This window comes from Balaenoptera musculus, chromosome 5, assembly GCF_009873245.2.
Source record: "Balaenoptera musculus isolate JJ_BM4_2016_0621 chromosome 5, mBalMus1.pri.v3, whole genome shotgun sequence".
Classification (NCBI taxonomy): Eukaryota; Metazoa; Chordata; class Mammalia; order Artiodactyla; family Balaenopteridae; genus Balaenoptera; species Balaenoptera musculus.
The window spans coordinates 11,870,449-11,887,471 of NC_045789.1; the positions used below are offsets into that span (position 1 = coordinate 11,870,449).

At 34.0% G+C, this 17,023-nt stretch overlaps 1 protein-coding gene across 1 annotated transcript in view; it reads left to right on the plus strand.

Moving 5' to 3' along the window:
• The window catches only part of CCSER1 (coiled-coil serine rich protein 1), a 1,333,501-nt gene that overhangs the window by 881,150 nt on the left and 435,328 nt on the right, over positions 1-17,023 (plus strand). The window contains exon 11 of the mRNA XM_036852947.1: positions 7,125-7,169. Coding sequence (XP_036708842.1) covers positions 7,125-7,169 — 45 coding nt within the window. The remainder of the gene's footprint in view (positions 1-7,124; positions 7,170-17,023) is intronic.

Sequence of the window (17,023 nt, forward strand, 5' to 3'; positions counted from 1 at the left end):
GGAGTCCCTGAAACAATGACATTATCTTGGTTTTTGAAAAGGGAAATGAAGAGCAATTCAAAGTTTCCAGTGAATGGATTGCAGATATTATGGTATAGAGTTTCAAAGATGACTAGAATGACTAACTTCAAAAAGAAAAACAGAGTTTGATAAGTGTTTACATTTGGCTCTTGTTTTTGTCTTTGGATGGATTTTAGCTCAAATCCTGATGAACTGTAGAATTTTCAAACAGGCGAATACAAATCTCTCTGTGACATAATTTCAGTATAAGAAAAAAAGTTTTTCCAATGTAATGGCTAAAAAGAGATGAGACTCACAATGAATATTTAAGCTATGTTCATTAACTTTAAAGGAAGACTGGAAATTATACATAAGAGTGAATTCTTGGAGTTTTTAAGTAGGTTCAGCAAGCCTTGGGAAAGTTTCTGAGTATATGAGTCTATTCTGTAAACCTATAACTAGTCACACATCTCAATACTATCACTTACAAAATCAATCCTAGATACGGCTAAGGTTAGAAATCCATATATACAACTAAAGATTTTTCATCAGCAATATAACTGAAACTTGACGCTGAATTTAAAGTCTGTGCAGCAAGCTGATAGATGAAAAAGTAGATACCCAAATTAAGAAAACCAGGATTTAGGAACCGAACAAGGTTGACAATAGGTTTATCAAGCTGGTGTTCAAACTCACTGGGATTTCTTAACTTCTTGAATAGTTTTCATCAGTCTCACCAAGAAGCCGTACAAGATAGAAAAATGCATAGCAAGAACCTGTAAGAGAACCAGACTGCCTGTCTTAAAAATTAAAACATAGCACAGACATTAGATTTTAAAGCTCTACAGGAATCATCCAGTATAGCCCTCTATATCCTTCCACTCCCACATCATTTTCTTGGTAGGTGGACCAAACCCAGAGTTGAACATTGCCCTCATCTTCCAAGACTGTGCTTTTCTTCCCAAAATGATACCACTGTTGAAGAAGAAATGTAGTGGTAAGAAGCAGGAAGGCCAGAAGGGTTTACCAACATTCTTGCCATTCTTTGGGGCCATATACCATAGCTGCAATAACATAAATTATCATAAGAATTGAATTAATGCAGGGAAGACACTTGGAGCAGTGCTTGACACACAGAGATCACCCCTGAAATACTAGTTATTTTTATAACTGTGGTAATAATTAGTCCTAGATTTGGGACCCAATGACCAGAGCTCAAGCCCCAAGTCTGCCACTTGTAGGTTAAGTTCCCTGCTGCAAGCCCCCTCATCTGTCAAATGAAGAGATTGAACTACATGTTATTTAAACTTCCTTCTAGTTCTTTCTTGTATCTCCAAAGTTGAGGCTAAATGTAAAAGCCATACAGTTATTTGAGGTCTTTTAAAAATTTATTTTGGTTTTTTTCCAGTTAAATCATAACTACCTTCTACAGTTAAGAAAATTATCACAATGAAATCTCCAGAGTGCTAGAAATGAAATACCTATTCCAATCTGCTCATTCTATAGTTGTCCATATTGGGAAAATAAAGCAACCAAATCTAGGGGTACTGGATACTATATTTCTCACTTTTGTTTATAGGGAAGCGGGGAAAATCTTTATGACATGATAGCAATTTGAGAAGAATTTGTAATCATTACAAAGGAGATCTCCCCCTATGTATACTTTAGACAGAGATGACCTCGTACCCTAGCATAGTTTACTGGGGGTGTTCACACAGATGTCTGAATCCTGTTCTGCAAGAGAGATTTTGGTAGAAAATTCCATTTTATTCAGTTAACAGATTTTTCCCTTTAGGCTTACTAAATTATCTTAATTTAGCACATTGCAGAATATTTGCTTTGGGGTAATTTTTTTCTTCCTACGATTTATAACATTTTGGTTAGGTTTCATGGGCTTAATTTTGATCAACACAAGAGTTTATACTCTCTAGTGACAATATATGTGTAATAAGGGAAATACATTTTCCTCAACTGTATTCCTGGGGTACTTTCAAATATGATTTTTGGAAGATATGATGAATAAATATTGTATTTGTATTTAAGAGTAATGAAGTGGGTTTTTTATACCAATTAAATTTTATATATCTTGTATTAATCTTAAGAGTCAACTAGTGTACAGATGTATTTATATGGACGTAAGTAATTTTACTGTTCCTTGTCTACTTCAAGTCTTTCTAAGAGTCAGATTGTCTTAGTGAATAGAATTAAAACATTCATTTCTTTCTGAATTATTTCAATATATGATTTAGTGGAGGTTACACAGAATTGGAAAATTCCAAGTACTTTTTAATTTTAAAATGAGAAAATTGTGTAGTATATATGTAAGGGGCTAAAAAGGGGCTTTGTTTCCTTGAGATTAATATTTCTTTTGAAAAATTTCTGTCTTAAATGTTATTGCTTGTTTAATTAGGATGGTAATATGATTTGATCTTTCCAAGTAAATTGACCAATTTACTATCAATAAGAGCCAGCAAAACTCAAGATTGCTGTAGTTTTCCTAGCAAAAGCTGGAAGTTAAGTTAATATTTCACCCTTAACAACTTTCCCCACTCAAGCCACCTGAACTTCCAACTTGAAGGTTTAGTGTTACTCTAGGATTCGTACTAATTCCTGCCATTGGTTAGGGCTTTACACCTCAAGAATTCTTACTGAATCTTATTATGCAGTAGACCATTTGACTTCTCCATTGAAACACCTTCTTGCCTGAAGCCCTGTTAGCATATGGAAATCCTTAGTTCATTATCCTCTGCCCATATGGGTCCCAAATTCTTGCCATCAAATTCTCTGACTCAGTTCTTCAACCTCAAGATTTGTGTTTCAATAATTCAGTTCCTAATTATGACTAAGTTTATAAAATATATCATATCTATGCTTGCATGCTGACTGTCCAGCTCCTATTCCATCCAAACAGGTATGTTTCTTCTTAAAATTCTGACACCCAGCTCCTCTTAATCACTGTGTTGCCTTGAGGAATCATCATGGCTCAGGCATGAGTTGCATGTTATGATAAATTTGTGTTCATAAGTATGTAAGACATTAAAGATTTTGACTGGTGTGAATTTAAAGAAACTTGACCAAGGAATGAATAAATGAACTTGGTATCTAGGCTCTTAATATATTGGTTTAAATTTTGCTTTTGTACTCACTAGCTCTGGTACTCAGACCACATAATTTAAATTTTGCAAGCTTCAACTTCCTCCTTTGAAAAAATAAGCTTAAAATATTTACCTTGAGTTCTGCTTCTATTCATGAAGGAATACTAGTTATAAGACTTACCCTCCTACTGTAATATTCAATAGTTAGAAGACTAGGCAAAACATATAAAACAACTCTCACACATTAAAAAACAGACAGGGAAGCGCTATAATACCTGTGAAAAGGAAAACAGAGAGAGTCTTGCAATACCCGGATTTCTGCCTGGAGGCAGTTTTTGGACCATGGTGCATGGAGGGACAGGCCAGTTAGAACTACAGGGTCTTTAAATTTTGTAGTTGAGGAGACAAAGATCTGAGTTTGGAAAGAACAAGGCAGCTTCGATTTGTAAGATTGATTACCAGATAGGAGGGAAACATACAGAGAAGAACTCTAGAAATCTGCATAGGTGTTACTCTGAGAATTTTATTTGAATAACAGTCTTCACATATGTAGAGTGAAATTTGATAAGGCTAGGCAAAGAATAACTGCTGGAAAAGAATAATTACAAGAGAACTTTAAGTAGAATTCCCAGAGCTTTCACAGGTCTGGGAGTCTTTTGAATTCCCATCAGCCAGAGTAGTGAACCCTCATTGAATACATGGAATATTCAGTAGAGAGCACAAAAGGGTCAAGCTTTAGTAATAGAGATAAATAACTCTAAAGACTACTTCAGACTCATCCTAAAAATGTTTTTAAAGCAAGCCTCAGAGGGGTTAGTCTGACCCACAAGTAACTTAACCATCTGCCAGAAACAATCCTAACCCCTTCTAAGGGAATAAACAAATCTAGCACTAAACAGAATAAAAATCACAATATCTGGCAATGAATGAAAACATTACTGGACATAAGAAAACATAGGAAAATGTGACTCATAACCAGGAAATAATTCAGTCAATAAAAACAGACCTGGAAATGACAGATGATAGAATTAACAGACAAGAAGTTCAAAACACCATTACAAATATAAATATGTCAAGGAGTTAAAGCAAAGCATGATAATTTGCATTCTTCAAATGAAAGGCACAATATCAGGATATTTGCTCAAATTTATCTTATATTTAGATGTGTTATATAAGTATAATAATGATAATAAAAATTAGAATACGAAGAGGAGATAACAATTACTGTTTTGGGATATGCTGTGTCCGACCCTTTGCTAAGTGCTATACACATATTATCTAATTTAATCTTCATAGCAACCACATGATATAGTTACTATATTTATTATTATTTTTTCAACTAAAAAAATGATGAGGTTGAGAAATATTATGTAATTTGTTAGAACACAAAGAAGGTTACAAACTGAAGATTTAAGCCCACATCTGTCTAATTCGAAAGCACATCATTAGAGTTTCCCAAATCCTAATAGTTATGAGCATGAATGCCACTTTAGAATTTTTTTAGCCTACACTGCCAGGTTTAAGAAATGTTCTAAAATTTTGTTTTATATCTTATTTCATATGAAATTTAGGCTCTTCAAGATGTATCCTGTAAATGTAGATAATTTTCTAAACTCAGAAATCAGGCTGCCATTTACTTACAAGAATAACTGTTTGCCAGGTTGATTCTAGAGACTTTTCTAGAGTCAGTAGAGTAATAGTCTATTTTTTAAAACAAAGTGGACTGAACGTATGGTCACCAGGGGGAGACGGTGGCGGGGAGGGATAGACTGGGAGTTTGGGATCGACATGTACACCCTGCTATATTTAAAATAGACAACCAACAGGGACCTACTGTATAGCCCAGGGAACTCTGCTCAATATTCTGTAATAACCTAAATGGGAAAAGAATTTTAAAAAGAATGGATATGTGTATATGGGTAACTGAATCACTTTGCTGTACACCCAAAACTAACGCAACATTGTTAATCAACTACACTCCAATATGAAATAAAAATTAAAAAAAAAGACAAAGTGGACTTAGTTAATATTTTTGTTCATCTGTTTTTATCTAAACAATTCAAGAAATGTTTTATATATGAGGTAAAAATTTAAAAACCACTTGAAAACCTTTTAAGCATTAACACTCTGGTTTCTCTTCAGATCTTAATAATCTTTTGCCTTTTTAAGCATAAATGCTGTGACCAAATGAAAAAAAACTTTATCTTATGAATATTTTCCTTATATTACACTCTAAATCTGCAGCTTAATGTGACAACAAAAAGCAGTTACAATCTTTTCTTAATTTCCAAAATATAAAGCTAGAAATACAATAAAGTCTAGTATATATTTCTTACAGGTCAATTTCTTACCAGATGTATTGTGATAATGTAGAATATATACTTAAGGTTATGTGCTATTCAGATTTTCATCAGAAATAGAAAAATACTTTAAGTCAAAATTATTCATAATAATGTGAAAAATAGTTAAGGTTTCTAAAGCTCTGTCACATAATTTAGAGGCAGATGAAAAAATTATGGTAAAGACAAATCCCAATATTTATTTGTATTCTTTCCATTTTTCTTCTGATAGTGTTTCTAGGAAAAATAGAAAATAAGATGTAGGTTTAGACTAAATTATGAGAATGTGTAAGTTCTCATATATGTCTGTCCTTGATATGTTATACCCCCCTGTTTTCAAGACTGCTGTTGAAGTAAGCATTTGCTTAAAGAACAGTCGAAACTCCTACTCTTGAAAGACTTCACAATTTGGTCAACTTTTGGGCCTTATTTCCCCACTGCTCCCTTTTGCACAACTCACAGTATATGCCAACTAAACCACTTGCCTTTCCTAGACCTCTTAGTGCAGTGCTTCTCAAACTCTAACGTGCGTGTCAGTCACCTGGAAATTTTGTTAAAATACATATTCTTGCTCAGCTGGTCCTGGGCGGAGTCAGCATTAGAAATGAGCTCCCAGGTGATGGTACGCTACAAATCCAGTCACCATACATTGAGTAGTCAGGTGTTTAGACTGCTGCATGTTGTTCATCTTCTGCATTTCCTTTTCAACCTTTCACACTGTTTAGATGTGATCCTCCTCTGTGGTCCTTTGTGTGTTTGCCCATTCACAGGCTGAATGAGCCTCTTTCATCTTAGGCTCAGAGAAAGTTTTGTATACCTGACATCATTCTCCTGAAGTTTTACCTTCACTTTTGTGTGTCTAGTCAATGATCTCCTAAACTTTGAGGACTACTTATTACTTATATCCCCAATATCTAGCATGGTGTCTGGCCCACAGTACATATACAATAAATATGTATTGTAAAGTAATTAAAGGACATGATAAGAGACAGAGGGAAAGAGAATAAAAGGTAACAAAAATGAAGGAAGGTAAAAAGGAAGAATTAGGTACTCTGAGATCACATTTTATTGCAATTTTCATACAGTTCCTTCCACATATAAAACTACTACAGTAGGGAAAATAACAGGAATTGAAGCTTTTATCATGTTTAGAGGGGGGCAAATTTTTTTTTCCATTATTTTGCTTTCTAAATAGCAGTATTTCCAGGGAAGATAGATAGATGAACAGACAGGCTCCTGTGCCACAAGCATATTTTGCAATAGGCCTGCTAAGAAAAAGATGAACTCTTCTACCATTTAATTATGCATAGTGTTTACTGGGGACTTAAGGTGAATCACTCTCCTTTTAGTGTAGAAAGCAGTTATGATAATAGAAGATGAAGAAAGTCCTTTTCACGAGAAAAAATACTGAATATTGTCTATGTAATCACCAGTGCTGCAATTATTTTTACTTATGGTCCTGGGATTTAGCAAGAAGTGCATTGGTACCACCTTTGAAGACTTACTCAGATATAGATATTGTCATATGTGTGAGATATTCATGTACATTCAGATCTTCTTTGTTAAATGAATTCTTTTTCACTTCAAAATCTTTGCACTAGTACTAATTATTAGTTAGTTCTTCTTTGCCATCAATAATCTATTTTGATTGATATATATATATATATATATATTTTTTTTTTTCTTTCAGGGTTTGAACCTGAAAAGACCGGAGTCAGTACAAGGAGGGAGAGAGGTAAGAAAGTCTAAGGGAGAGGGAGGGGGAAGAAGAGAAAATTGTTAGGTTGCGGTGATTTTGTTGGTGATGTTGACTGATGCTGATGATGTTAATGACAATGGGGATGTGTTGAGAGGATTTATGATAACTTTACGTCTCATTTACTCTGGCCAAACCACATTTTATACATATTTATGTAAATGTATTATTTGTGCTGCTCCTCTGAAACTGAAGAAAGTACCAGGTCTCTGGTTAGGCAAGTGTTGTTTCTGTTAAAATAGATTTTTATAGCGGTAGGGCCCTCTAGACAGGGCAGAAAAACCTTTTTAAGCAAACATTACATGCAATATTTAAAATGATTGATTGAGAAATTAGCATAATTCTAACAACAGAAACATTTTACGTCATCTGGGATTCTTCACTCTCCTATCCAAGACAATTGGCATATGCTACTAGGCGTGCGTGCAATATTAGATGGTATGAAGTTGCCCTGGTAAGACTACTGATTCTAAAACTTCCTTTAATTATTATCTCAGATGCTTTATAAGGAAGGGAAACTTTTAATAGTACCAAACATAATACCATATCGTTTATGTGGTGTATATTATTTTCTAATTCTAATGTACAGGCTTAACCTCACCTTGATTAAAATTCTTTCCAGGCTAAATGTGTAAATGCTCTGTTTTACTTTGTGACTCAGGTTGTTGGGTGTAGGGGGATGGTGGGATATTTAATTCAGTAAATCAATATTTTCTTGTTGCCCAAAAGGTAATTTTATTTTTGCTGAGATTTATATAATAATTTGGGGGCAAAAGTGAAGATACTTTGTCTTATAAAATGAGAACATAAATGTAACCCTCCTCCCTATCTGTGGCTTCTCTTTCTGTAAAATCTTTTTTCTTCTGTATTTAATACATGGTGTTTGCCCCTTCTTTCCTTGCTCTTTTAATTTTCAGTTGTGTGTTTGTAGTATGTGGCATTTTAGTTCCTTGTAAACCTGTCATTTAGGGTCTCTTTCCACTTATTTGCTGTTTTCCATCCAGAAGAATCTATTCTTTTTGAGGAACGCATAACAGGCTCACACCGGCAAAAGTGCTGGAGAACGTGAAGTATAGATAAATCTTCTGAGATTTTTCACGTTGTAGGAGAGCAAGGTAAAAAGCACGTGGTCATCAGTAAAGGCAGAGTGGGAAAAATTAAGTACTGTGTAAGGAAGACCTCAGAGCCATTTACAGGTTTTGTGAGGGTAAATACTTTCTCTCAGATGGGACTAAAATGGATCTACTTAGAGACTTAACTCATCACCTTCTAAGTGAAAGTTCACACCCAAGCAGGACTGCCACAATGTATTTCTGCTGATTCAGTGCCTTTGAGGACATTCAATTTGGGTTGTATTACTCAGCTTCTCACTGCTGTATCCTAGTCCAAGAGCAACTGTGTGTCTAAAGAGGTGAAACTTAAGTCCATGTACCCATGTAATGACGTTGCTAAATGGTAGCAAAAGTCATCTTTTTAGATGAAGATTTTGTAGATTTTCATGTTATTTTTAAAAGCCTAATGACTGGCTTTTATTGAAAAGAGTTGCTGTTAAATTTTATTGCTTAGTTTTTCATTTCCTCTCATTTTATTTTTATTACAAATGCACTTATGGGTAAGGAACATGTCAATAATGTACATTAAATTAAAATTTTTTTTTCTTGAAAGTATTTTATGGTTTGTGTGAAGGTCAAATTTTTAATGCCCTACAATTTAACATATACATCTACATAGAGGGGACAACCTTGATTTGGGCCTCCTCCCTGAGGTTAGTGGAATAACTGAGAAGGAGGTAAGATCATCCAGTTAATGATAGCCCGGTAGTGTCTTCACTTGAGACCCCCAATCCAGGCATAGAAAGTAAAAGTCAACTATTAAAATTCAAAACAACCGCTTCACTTCCTGTCTGGGCAACACTGGGTTACTTGGGCATATTTCTATCCAGCCTAACACTCACTTTAGTTTTCCCCATGATTGTAAAGTGTAATACATTCTGTGGTAAGAAACTTCAGGGAAGTATCAGACAATTAGGTGAACTATGTTGTGGACACTTCTGTCAAGTCTCAGTGGTAAGTGATCTGTAAACGAGAGTGTAATTCCTTCTTAAGAGCTCCCTGATCTCTCTTGCTTATGAATTGTGACAGGTATCTTTCTGATTCCTACTTGCTGTGTTCTGTTACATGCATGTATTACAAAGATGTATAATATACTTCTGATTATGTTAAATTGAAATGTGTGGATTTGGAAAACTCTTACTCAGAACATCCTCTTAGAATTTTTCATCCTAATGCTATTGTGATTGATGAAGACTGAATGACAATGATTACTCTTAAAATGAATTAATTTGTCTTAGTTCAAATGACAGATGTTCCCAGTAGGTGTTGACGTATGTGACACTAGGGCCTCTTACCAAATATTTACAAGAAGGTTTAAGAAGCGTCAATTAAAATGTTCTATTTACCATTTGAGATAATGACAACAGTTAGAATATGCATGGAAAATTGAAGCAGGCAGTAATATGCTATTTAGCTAAGTGGTAAATATTATTAAAAGGCTCATTGCTAGACAGGAAGGCCAGATTTGAACACTACATGCCATATAAAATATAAATTAAGAAGAAGTGATTAAGATATAAATTACCTTCCTGAAGGAAATAGAGATGAGCAGCACCTAAATTGCTTGTATTGTTGTGAAATATTTGAAAATAGGTATTAATTGTATAAAAAACCTCAATTACATTAATTTTTTGGTATGTTTATACATGCATACCATGCATGTAAATTGAGGGTGCTGATCATAATAGATAATAGCAAGGTTGTTTAAGAAGGGAGATTAGTGGAATGCTGTGTGAAATGTGATTATATAACTGATATTCCTTTCTGATTGTAAGTGAACTTCCTGCCTGTAGTGGGATCTTATATAACTCATAGAAAAACCTCAATGAAATTTCACTGGATATGACACATAGATAAATCATATTTCTTTTAAGGAATTTCTGTTCTCCTAAATACAGTGCTTTTACTGTTAAGTGTGGATAAAATCAGGTTACTATCAGTTTTCTTAAAAGATTGTATAACTTTGTTATTTTAAATAGTATTATATTTTCCAAAGTACGGTTTTTGTTAACTTATTAAAGATTCATCTGTGTGTGCATGTGTACCTGTGTATGTATGTATGCATGTGTTTGTACACACTAATTTTGAATGGCAAGTTGTCTTTATTTTCACCTGAGCTCAAAAATACTTGACCATCCATATTCTGGATATTTTATATCACAAGTCTAAGTACACATGATGTGGGACTTTATATCATGGATAAAGAAAACTATTGTGGTTAGATATCTAAATCAGGATCAAGCATTTAATTTCAGAAATTACACTTAATGTGGCAAGCTAAGCTGAGAGACAGTGGTTATTGGAGCTTTTGGACTATGGGTGTTGTTGGAAGTTAACAGAGATTCCAGAACCATTGATGCAATGGAAATAAAGTGCAAGCGTGTAATGATCAGGAATCACTTCTACATAATTGGCAGAGCTCAGATCTCCTCAAAGTGATGAGCAAAGTAAGTAGAGATTATGTTACCATTCTTCAGCTGGAATTCTGAAGAAAGATTAATATCGGTACACTTGAACATTTTAAATAAATAGTTTTGTATTCTTGTAAGACAGATATTGAAAATGCTCCTTAAACATCTGAGAGAAAATGAACATTTCTGATCATTTCTAGAAGCATTCTTTAGAAATATGCCCCCAAAACATTAGAGATGTATTCATCCCTTTACGAGAAAAATCCCCTGTTTTAGTGTGGAAATTTTTTAGTTAATTATGTTTGACTGTGCCAATGATATTTTTAAAAATTCTAATTTTACCTGCGGGATTGCAAGTACAAATAAATAGATTCTGATAGACACATAGGAAGACGTGGACATTTCAGATCATTAAAATAACTGATTTTTGAATGTGTAATTCTCAAGAAAATCATGGACATGCCTTACAATCTGCCTGCTTTGTAGTCAGCAGAATGCTTCACTAACTTTCTCTGTTGGACTACAGTATCCTCACTTTGCCAAAAACCATAAATGGGAAATTATAGATGATATGAATTTCTGATACTTAAAGAAACATAATTCATCAGAGATATTTGAAAAAGGTAGATTGAAAATAAAATGTTTAGCTCAATGCTATTTCCCCAAGCTGACTTTATATTTAAATGTATGAATCATTTAAAATAATAATTCGTGATTTGCTATTTATGTAAAGTATCACTTAAGCATATAATATTCCTAAAGAAAGTGATTATTTTATTCAGATAAATAGTGGATTTTATGCCTTTGCTAGTACAGTTGGATAGACTTTGCATTGTTTATGCCTTGACAGATTACATGTTCCTACTTGAAGTTGAAAGTCATTTTAAAATTTGAGCCCCAAAAGGGAGAAAACTCAAAGAATGTGATCAATGATATTCTGTATTTCAAAATAATTTGTCTCTACCTGTAATAGTAGCACAGGCGTTATTACAAGTGGAACAAAATTAAAAATCACCATTGTTTTCTCTTTCCATTTTTAAATTAATTAGAATTATTATGCAGATTATTTTGGATCTAAGTTATTGTTTAAGTTAAGAAAACTTGCTACTATTTCTCCCACATCCAACAGACCACTGGAGAGAATTGTTTTCTAAAGAGAGAAAAGAAGAAAAATATGTGAGTTTTAAGAATAGAACTAAAATTGAAGAAAGTGTGTTGTTCTGGAAAATGAGTTAGCAAAAAGTGTTGAAGTGCCATTGTTCTCTTAAAATCTAATGTTTTACATAATTTGAAATTATAGAAGATAACTATTTCCTTTATAGCTTGGTGAAAATCTTCACCAAGAAACAAATCATGATTACCAGTTATCTTTAGTAATTTTTCTGCAAAACTTACTTCCATTTGCATGAAGCCTTTATTGTTTAGCATTCAGAATAGACTGACTGTTTCCACTTTTGTTCAAATTTAGCTATCCCATTCTTGGTTGATGTAGAGTTTTGTAGAATAAGAGATTCTTTTATAACCTCAGTGATGACACAATTTGGGGGAGAAATATATATTGGCTAATATTATATTCTTCTTTGAGATATAAAAGCTGAGGCAGAAATAACTCTTCCTTTATAACTAGAATTATTCAGTGGTTCAGTGGCTCTAATTTGCCACTAAGATGTATCTTATTTACAGTTGGATTCTGAGATCAAGAGACCTTTAAGGACTCAGTAAAAAATAAAATATCCCTATTTTTTTTCCTTCTCGGAATTGACAGGCAGTAAAGGAACTGAAAAAATCTTTGTGCTTATGAGCCAATATTAATTGAAAGAATTACAATTTACAAGCCCATAATAATTATTCCTGTTTCAAAAATGTTCTTAAAGGATAAAATGAGTTAATATGTGTAAAACTCTTTGAGCAGTGCCTGACACATAGGAAGCACGCAATAAATGACAACAATTTTTATTACTATTATTATTTTCCATACCATTTGCTCTTCCTTTCATCTTTCCTTCTGTCAGAGACAATTTGAGTGTCATGTTGTTGGGAGATTTTACTGTTTACATGGACTATCCTATAATCAGTGATATCTAAAGCCTCGTCTTAGATTTTACATTCTAAATTGGTTCTCAGATGACAAGTTCCTGATAGGACAGCAAACAATATACTTGGAATCTGTCATTGAATCTCAAAAATTCTTAATTCCATAGTTCATATTACAGATGAGAGAAAATTGTATTTACCTTTCACTTACAGCATTGTTTACAGAGAGCAGTGTCTAAGCGCTGCAGGTTTTATAAGCTATTTTTCACATCCTGTATTTTCTGGGTGATCTTCAAATTGGATTTTGAAGATCTCTTCTATGCTTGTATACCATTGAAATTCCAAGGAACTATCCAAAAGAAACCTGTTGGTTAAGCAGAACTAAGCTTATCAGCTCTACATCAGTAAGAAAGAACACATTCTTAGTAGTATTTCAAATAAGAATATCAAAATCCGTGAGAAGTGCACACTATTCAATTTTTTAAATCTTTCTTTTGGAAATGTTTGACTGATTATCTAGATTACAAATTCTTAGAGTATGTACATAGTGACAGAACAGTTTTTCCTAAGAGAAGCAGGGAAAAAAAGAGTGAGGAAAGGAGAGAAGTGAGAAGGAGCCAGCATTGGACAGACATGAAACCATCACTGTGGAAGGACAAAAGAAGCCTTAGATATAGGAAACCTATTACACACACACACACACACACACACACACACACACAGAGCCGCACAAAAGAGTATTTACAACAGGTTTAAACAATAATTTGAACCTTAGTGAATTCCATCAAGCATCAGTCTAGCAATCATGTTCCCCAAAATGGACTCTGCAACTTCAGATTGTACTCGATGGAATTATATCAGTTAGAGATATAGGCACATGAGTTAAAATATAAAGCAATCAGGAATTTGACCTAGAGGGCCAAATAACTTGAAAAGACCACATGAAAATTTTGCTTGGGCAACCTCCTATCTTAAGAACCTGGCCTAAGACCTGATGAGGGAATTAAACTCTCTAACTCTGAGCAGAATGAAACTAATTGGAGTCAACAAAGATAAGACTGAGGAAAATCCTCACAAGGTTTTGAAAGAATACTCAGGTAAAGTTTGTCTAAAGGAAATCAGTCTAACAAAACCTAACTCCAAGCAGTCCAACCTCACGAGTACCTGGAGTTAGACCTCTTCTTACTGACTCACAATGGAAAGTCATGAAAACAGACAGTCATGTTGTAAGTTACAGATCAGGTATTTTCATCTAGAATAAGAATTTTCCAAGTTGATTAGGTTATCAAAGGATTACTAAAATCATTCTCATTCCTAGGAGGCAGAAACTCTGCATTTGGGAGGTTGACAAAAAGAACTTAAAGTTTAGACCCAGTGCAGGGTGTATCTCACTGTTGCTCTCCGAGAGACTCCTGAATGGAGACTTCAGCGGCCTCAGAGGAACATATTTCAAGTAGAGGAGCTTAAGTCAGATTGCACAGGGGTTTCACTGGGACCTCCCTTGTATCTCCACAATTTTTGACTCTTGGTCTGACAAATGATCACAAGGAACAAAACTTTTCATCAAGCAAAACTGAGTTTGTTAGAACTACTGCAGTAAAAAAAGAACACTACATTGACAAAATTTTAGTAGGTCTCTAAATGGAGAGTTTAGGGGAGGATATTTAGAGGGTGTTAAGTTACAGGCAGGATGATTTAAAGGCAAGTCTTGTAATGTAGGTAATAGGTAGAGATTAGGCAGGTTAGGCAGAGTTTATGACACTCTAGCTTTGTATTGATGTGCACAACAAGTGAAATGAATGGAGATTCTGACCTTAGAGTTCTGAAACGCAATATGTTTTCCTCATTTATGAGTCTTTTTTCAAAAATATTTGTATATAATTAAGGATTTGTAATTTTAAAGTGGATTTGACAAAGAGATGAGGACTAAGAAGAGTTACTGTAGAAAGATTTGGACTTTCTAATCAATAAAAATTTAGATATCCATTCTTATAAGGCACACATATTATTTTTAGAATCAGTTAAACCCTGGAGATGTTTTCACCTGAAAAGGCAAAAACAAATTATGATTTTTATTTCACTGCCTTATATTTTTATTTGAGAGCATAGTGTTAAACTCATAGGGATCTTTTGGCATTGTTGTTTTTATTTGTGTATACAACCTATGATGCAGTTATTTTTTGCCCTTTACCTATGTCAATTAATATAAAAGGAAAATACTACTCCGTATGGTTGAATTGACTCAGCCCGTTTTCATCAGAGAAGTATTTATTCATACATAAATGAGAAGATCTCTTATGATTCCTTTCTTAATTACAAATAAAAGCCAATAGCCACCTCAAAAATATACAGAAGAAGATAAACATTTTTATTATTTTGATACTTATCCGTTACTTAGCAAGAGAATTTCTTTTCTGTTTGGATTTATGTTTTCATATAGAACAAATCCCCATGTAAATATTCAATTATTGGCTTTGCTGACAAACGTATTAAAATCCTGTAAACCTACAATGGGAACTAACTACTTCTCTTCTCTGAAGAACTTTCCTGCCCTCCTACTCTCTGCTTAGAAGTAGATCCCCACATCTCTTTCCATTCTTCCATCATCCGTCCAGCTGAGGACAATTTTTTGACATATGTCTATTTTCTGTTTACTTCCTGTCCTCACACCCACTTTGAGACAGTTTTGGGGACATCGATGCTCAGTCAGCCCAGTGGAATAGGAACACTCCCGACTAGTTCCATTGCTGTCCTCCAGTTATATCACAGGACCCCGCAGTCCCTTGTCGGTGATCACCACACTGTTACCTAATATGTAATCTAAAACTTCTAAATAAGGTTACCAGTAAGCGGAAAAATAGTGTATTTATTATTATAAATATTATACTGTTGAATTATTATATAAACAATTGTTTTAATTATATTAAAAATGTTAGGATTAGAGAATTTCAGACTCACACAAATAACAGTTATGTTCAAAATAATAGCTATAAGTAAAATTGCTATTGCATACTATATTAGTTTGCTAAGGCTGTCATTACAAAGTACCATAGACTGGGTAGCTTTAACAATGGAAATTTATTTTCTCACAGTTCTGGGTCTAGAAGCCAAGATCAATGTGTCCATAGGTCTGGTTTCTTCTGAAGTTTTTCTCTTTGGCTGGCTTTCAAATAGCTGCCTTCTCGTTGTGTCCTCACATGGTCTATCCTTTGGGTGTTCATATTCCCAGTGTGTCTTTGTGTGCCCAGATTTCCTCTTATAAGGACACGAGTCAGTGTGGTTGGGGCCCACCCTAGTGGCCTCATTTTACCTTAATTTCTCTTTAAAGGCCCTATCTCCAAATACCATCGCATTCTGAGGTATTGGGGGTTAGGACATCAGCATATGAATTTGGGGGGACACAATTCAGTCTATAAAACACTCTAAAAGTAATACAACTGTACAAATCATTTCCCTCAAAACAGAAGCTTTCTCTTTGCCCTTTACCTATTTACTCAGGAGTGTCTTGTCTCTTCAATAACATTAAAATTTAGTTACATTTAAATTCCCAACAACAAATATAAACTGTAAATAGAAGAATAAAATAACACATGTAAAGAATTTATCTGAAATTCTAATATCCCAAATGCTCTGAAAACTGATATCCCTTCATCAAAGGGAGGCTCAAGCTCATTTGGTGGCCCAAACCTGGCCTGAACTAATATGAACCCATTTATAGTCTTTCTTTTTCCCACTTAGCATGAACATGTATATGTTTTACTACAGAAATATCAATGTGTTTGTACAGAGTGCTGCTCCAAACCCTGCTGGGAATATTCAAAAGATGTGGCATATGCTCTGTATTACTATTTTAAAATCAGGGTAATTCCAAATTACCAGATATATTTGACCTGAAGAATTTTGGATAAGGCATTGTAGATCTGATACAGGATACATTTCACTCTAAAACCCTAAAAAAATAGCATCCTTTCTTTTCACAATATACAAAAAAAATTTGAATTACCCTTGGTAAGTGCTTTGCGTGTGCTTATTAGTTCTGTAAGCACTTTACATATAGTCACTCATCATAACAAACTTTTGAAATAGCCACTATTATCATTCCCATTTCAAAGAAGAAAAATCCAAACAAAAAATGGCTTAAATAACTTGCCCAAGTGTTATAAGTGGGTGAAGCCAGGATTGAAACCTAGGAAATATGATTCCAGAGTAAAAATTCAATACTGCACTATGACTTATAAGAAGAGAAATTAATAGATTTACTACAACTGGATATTTT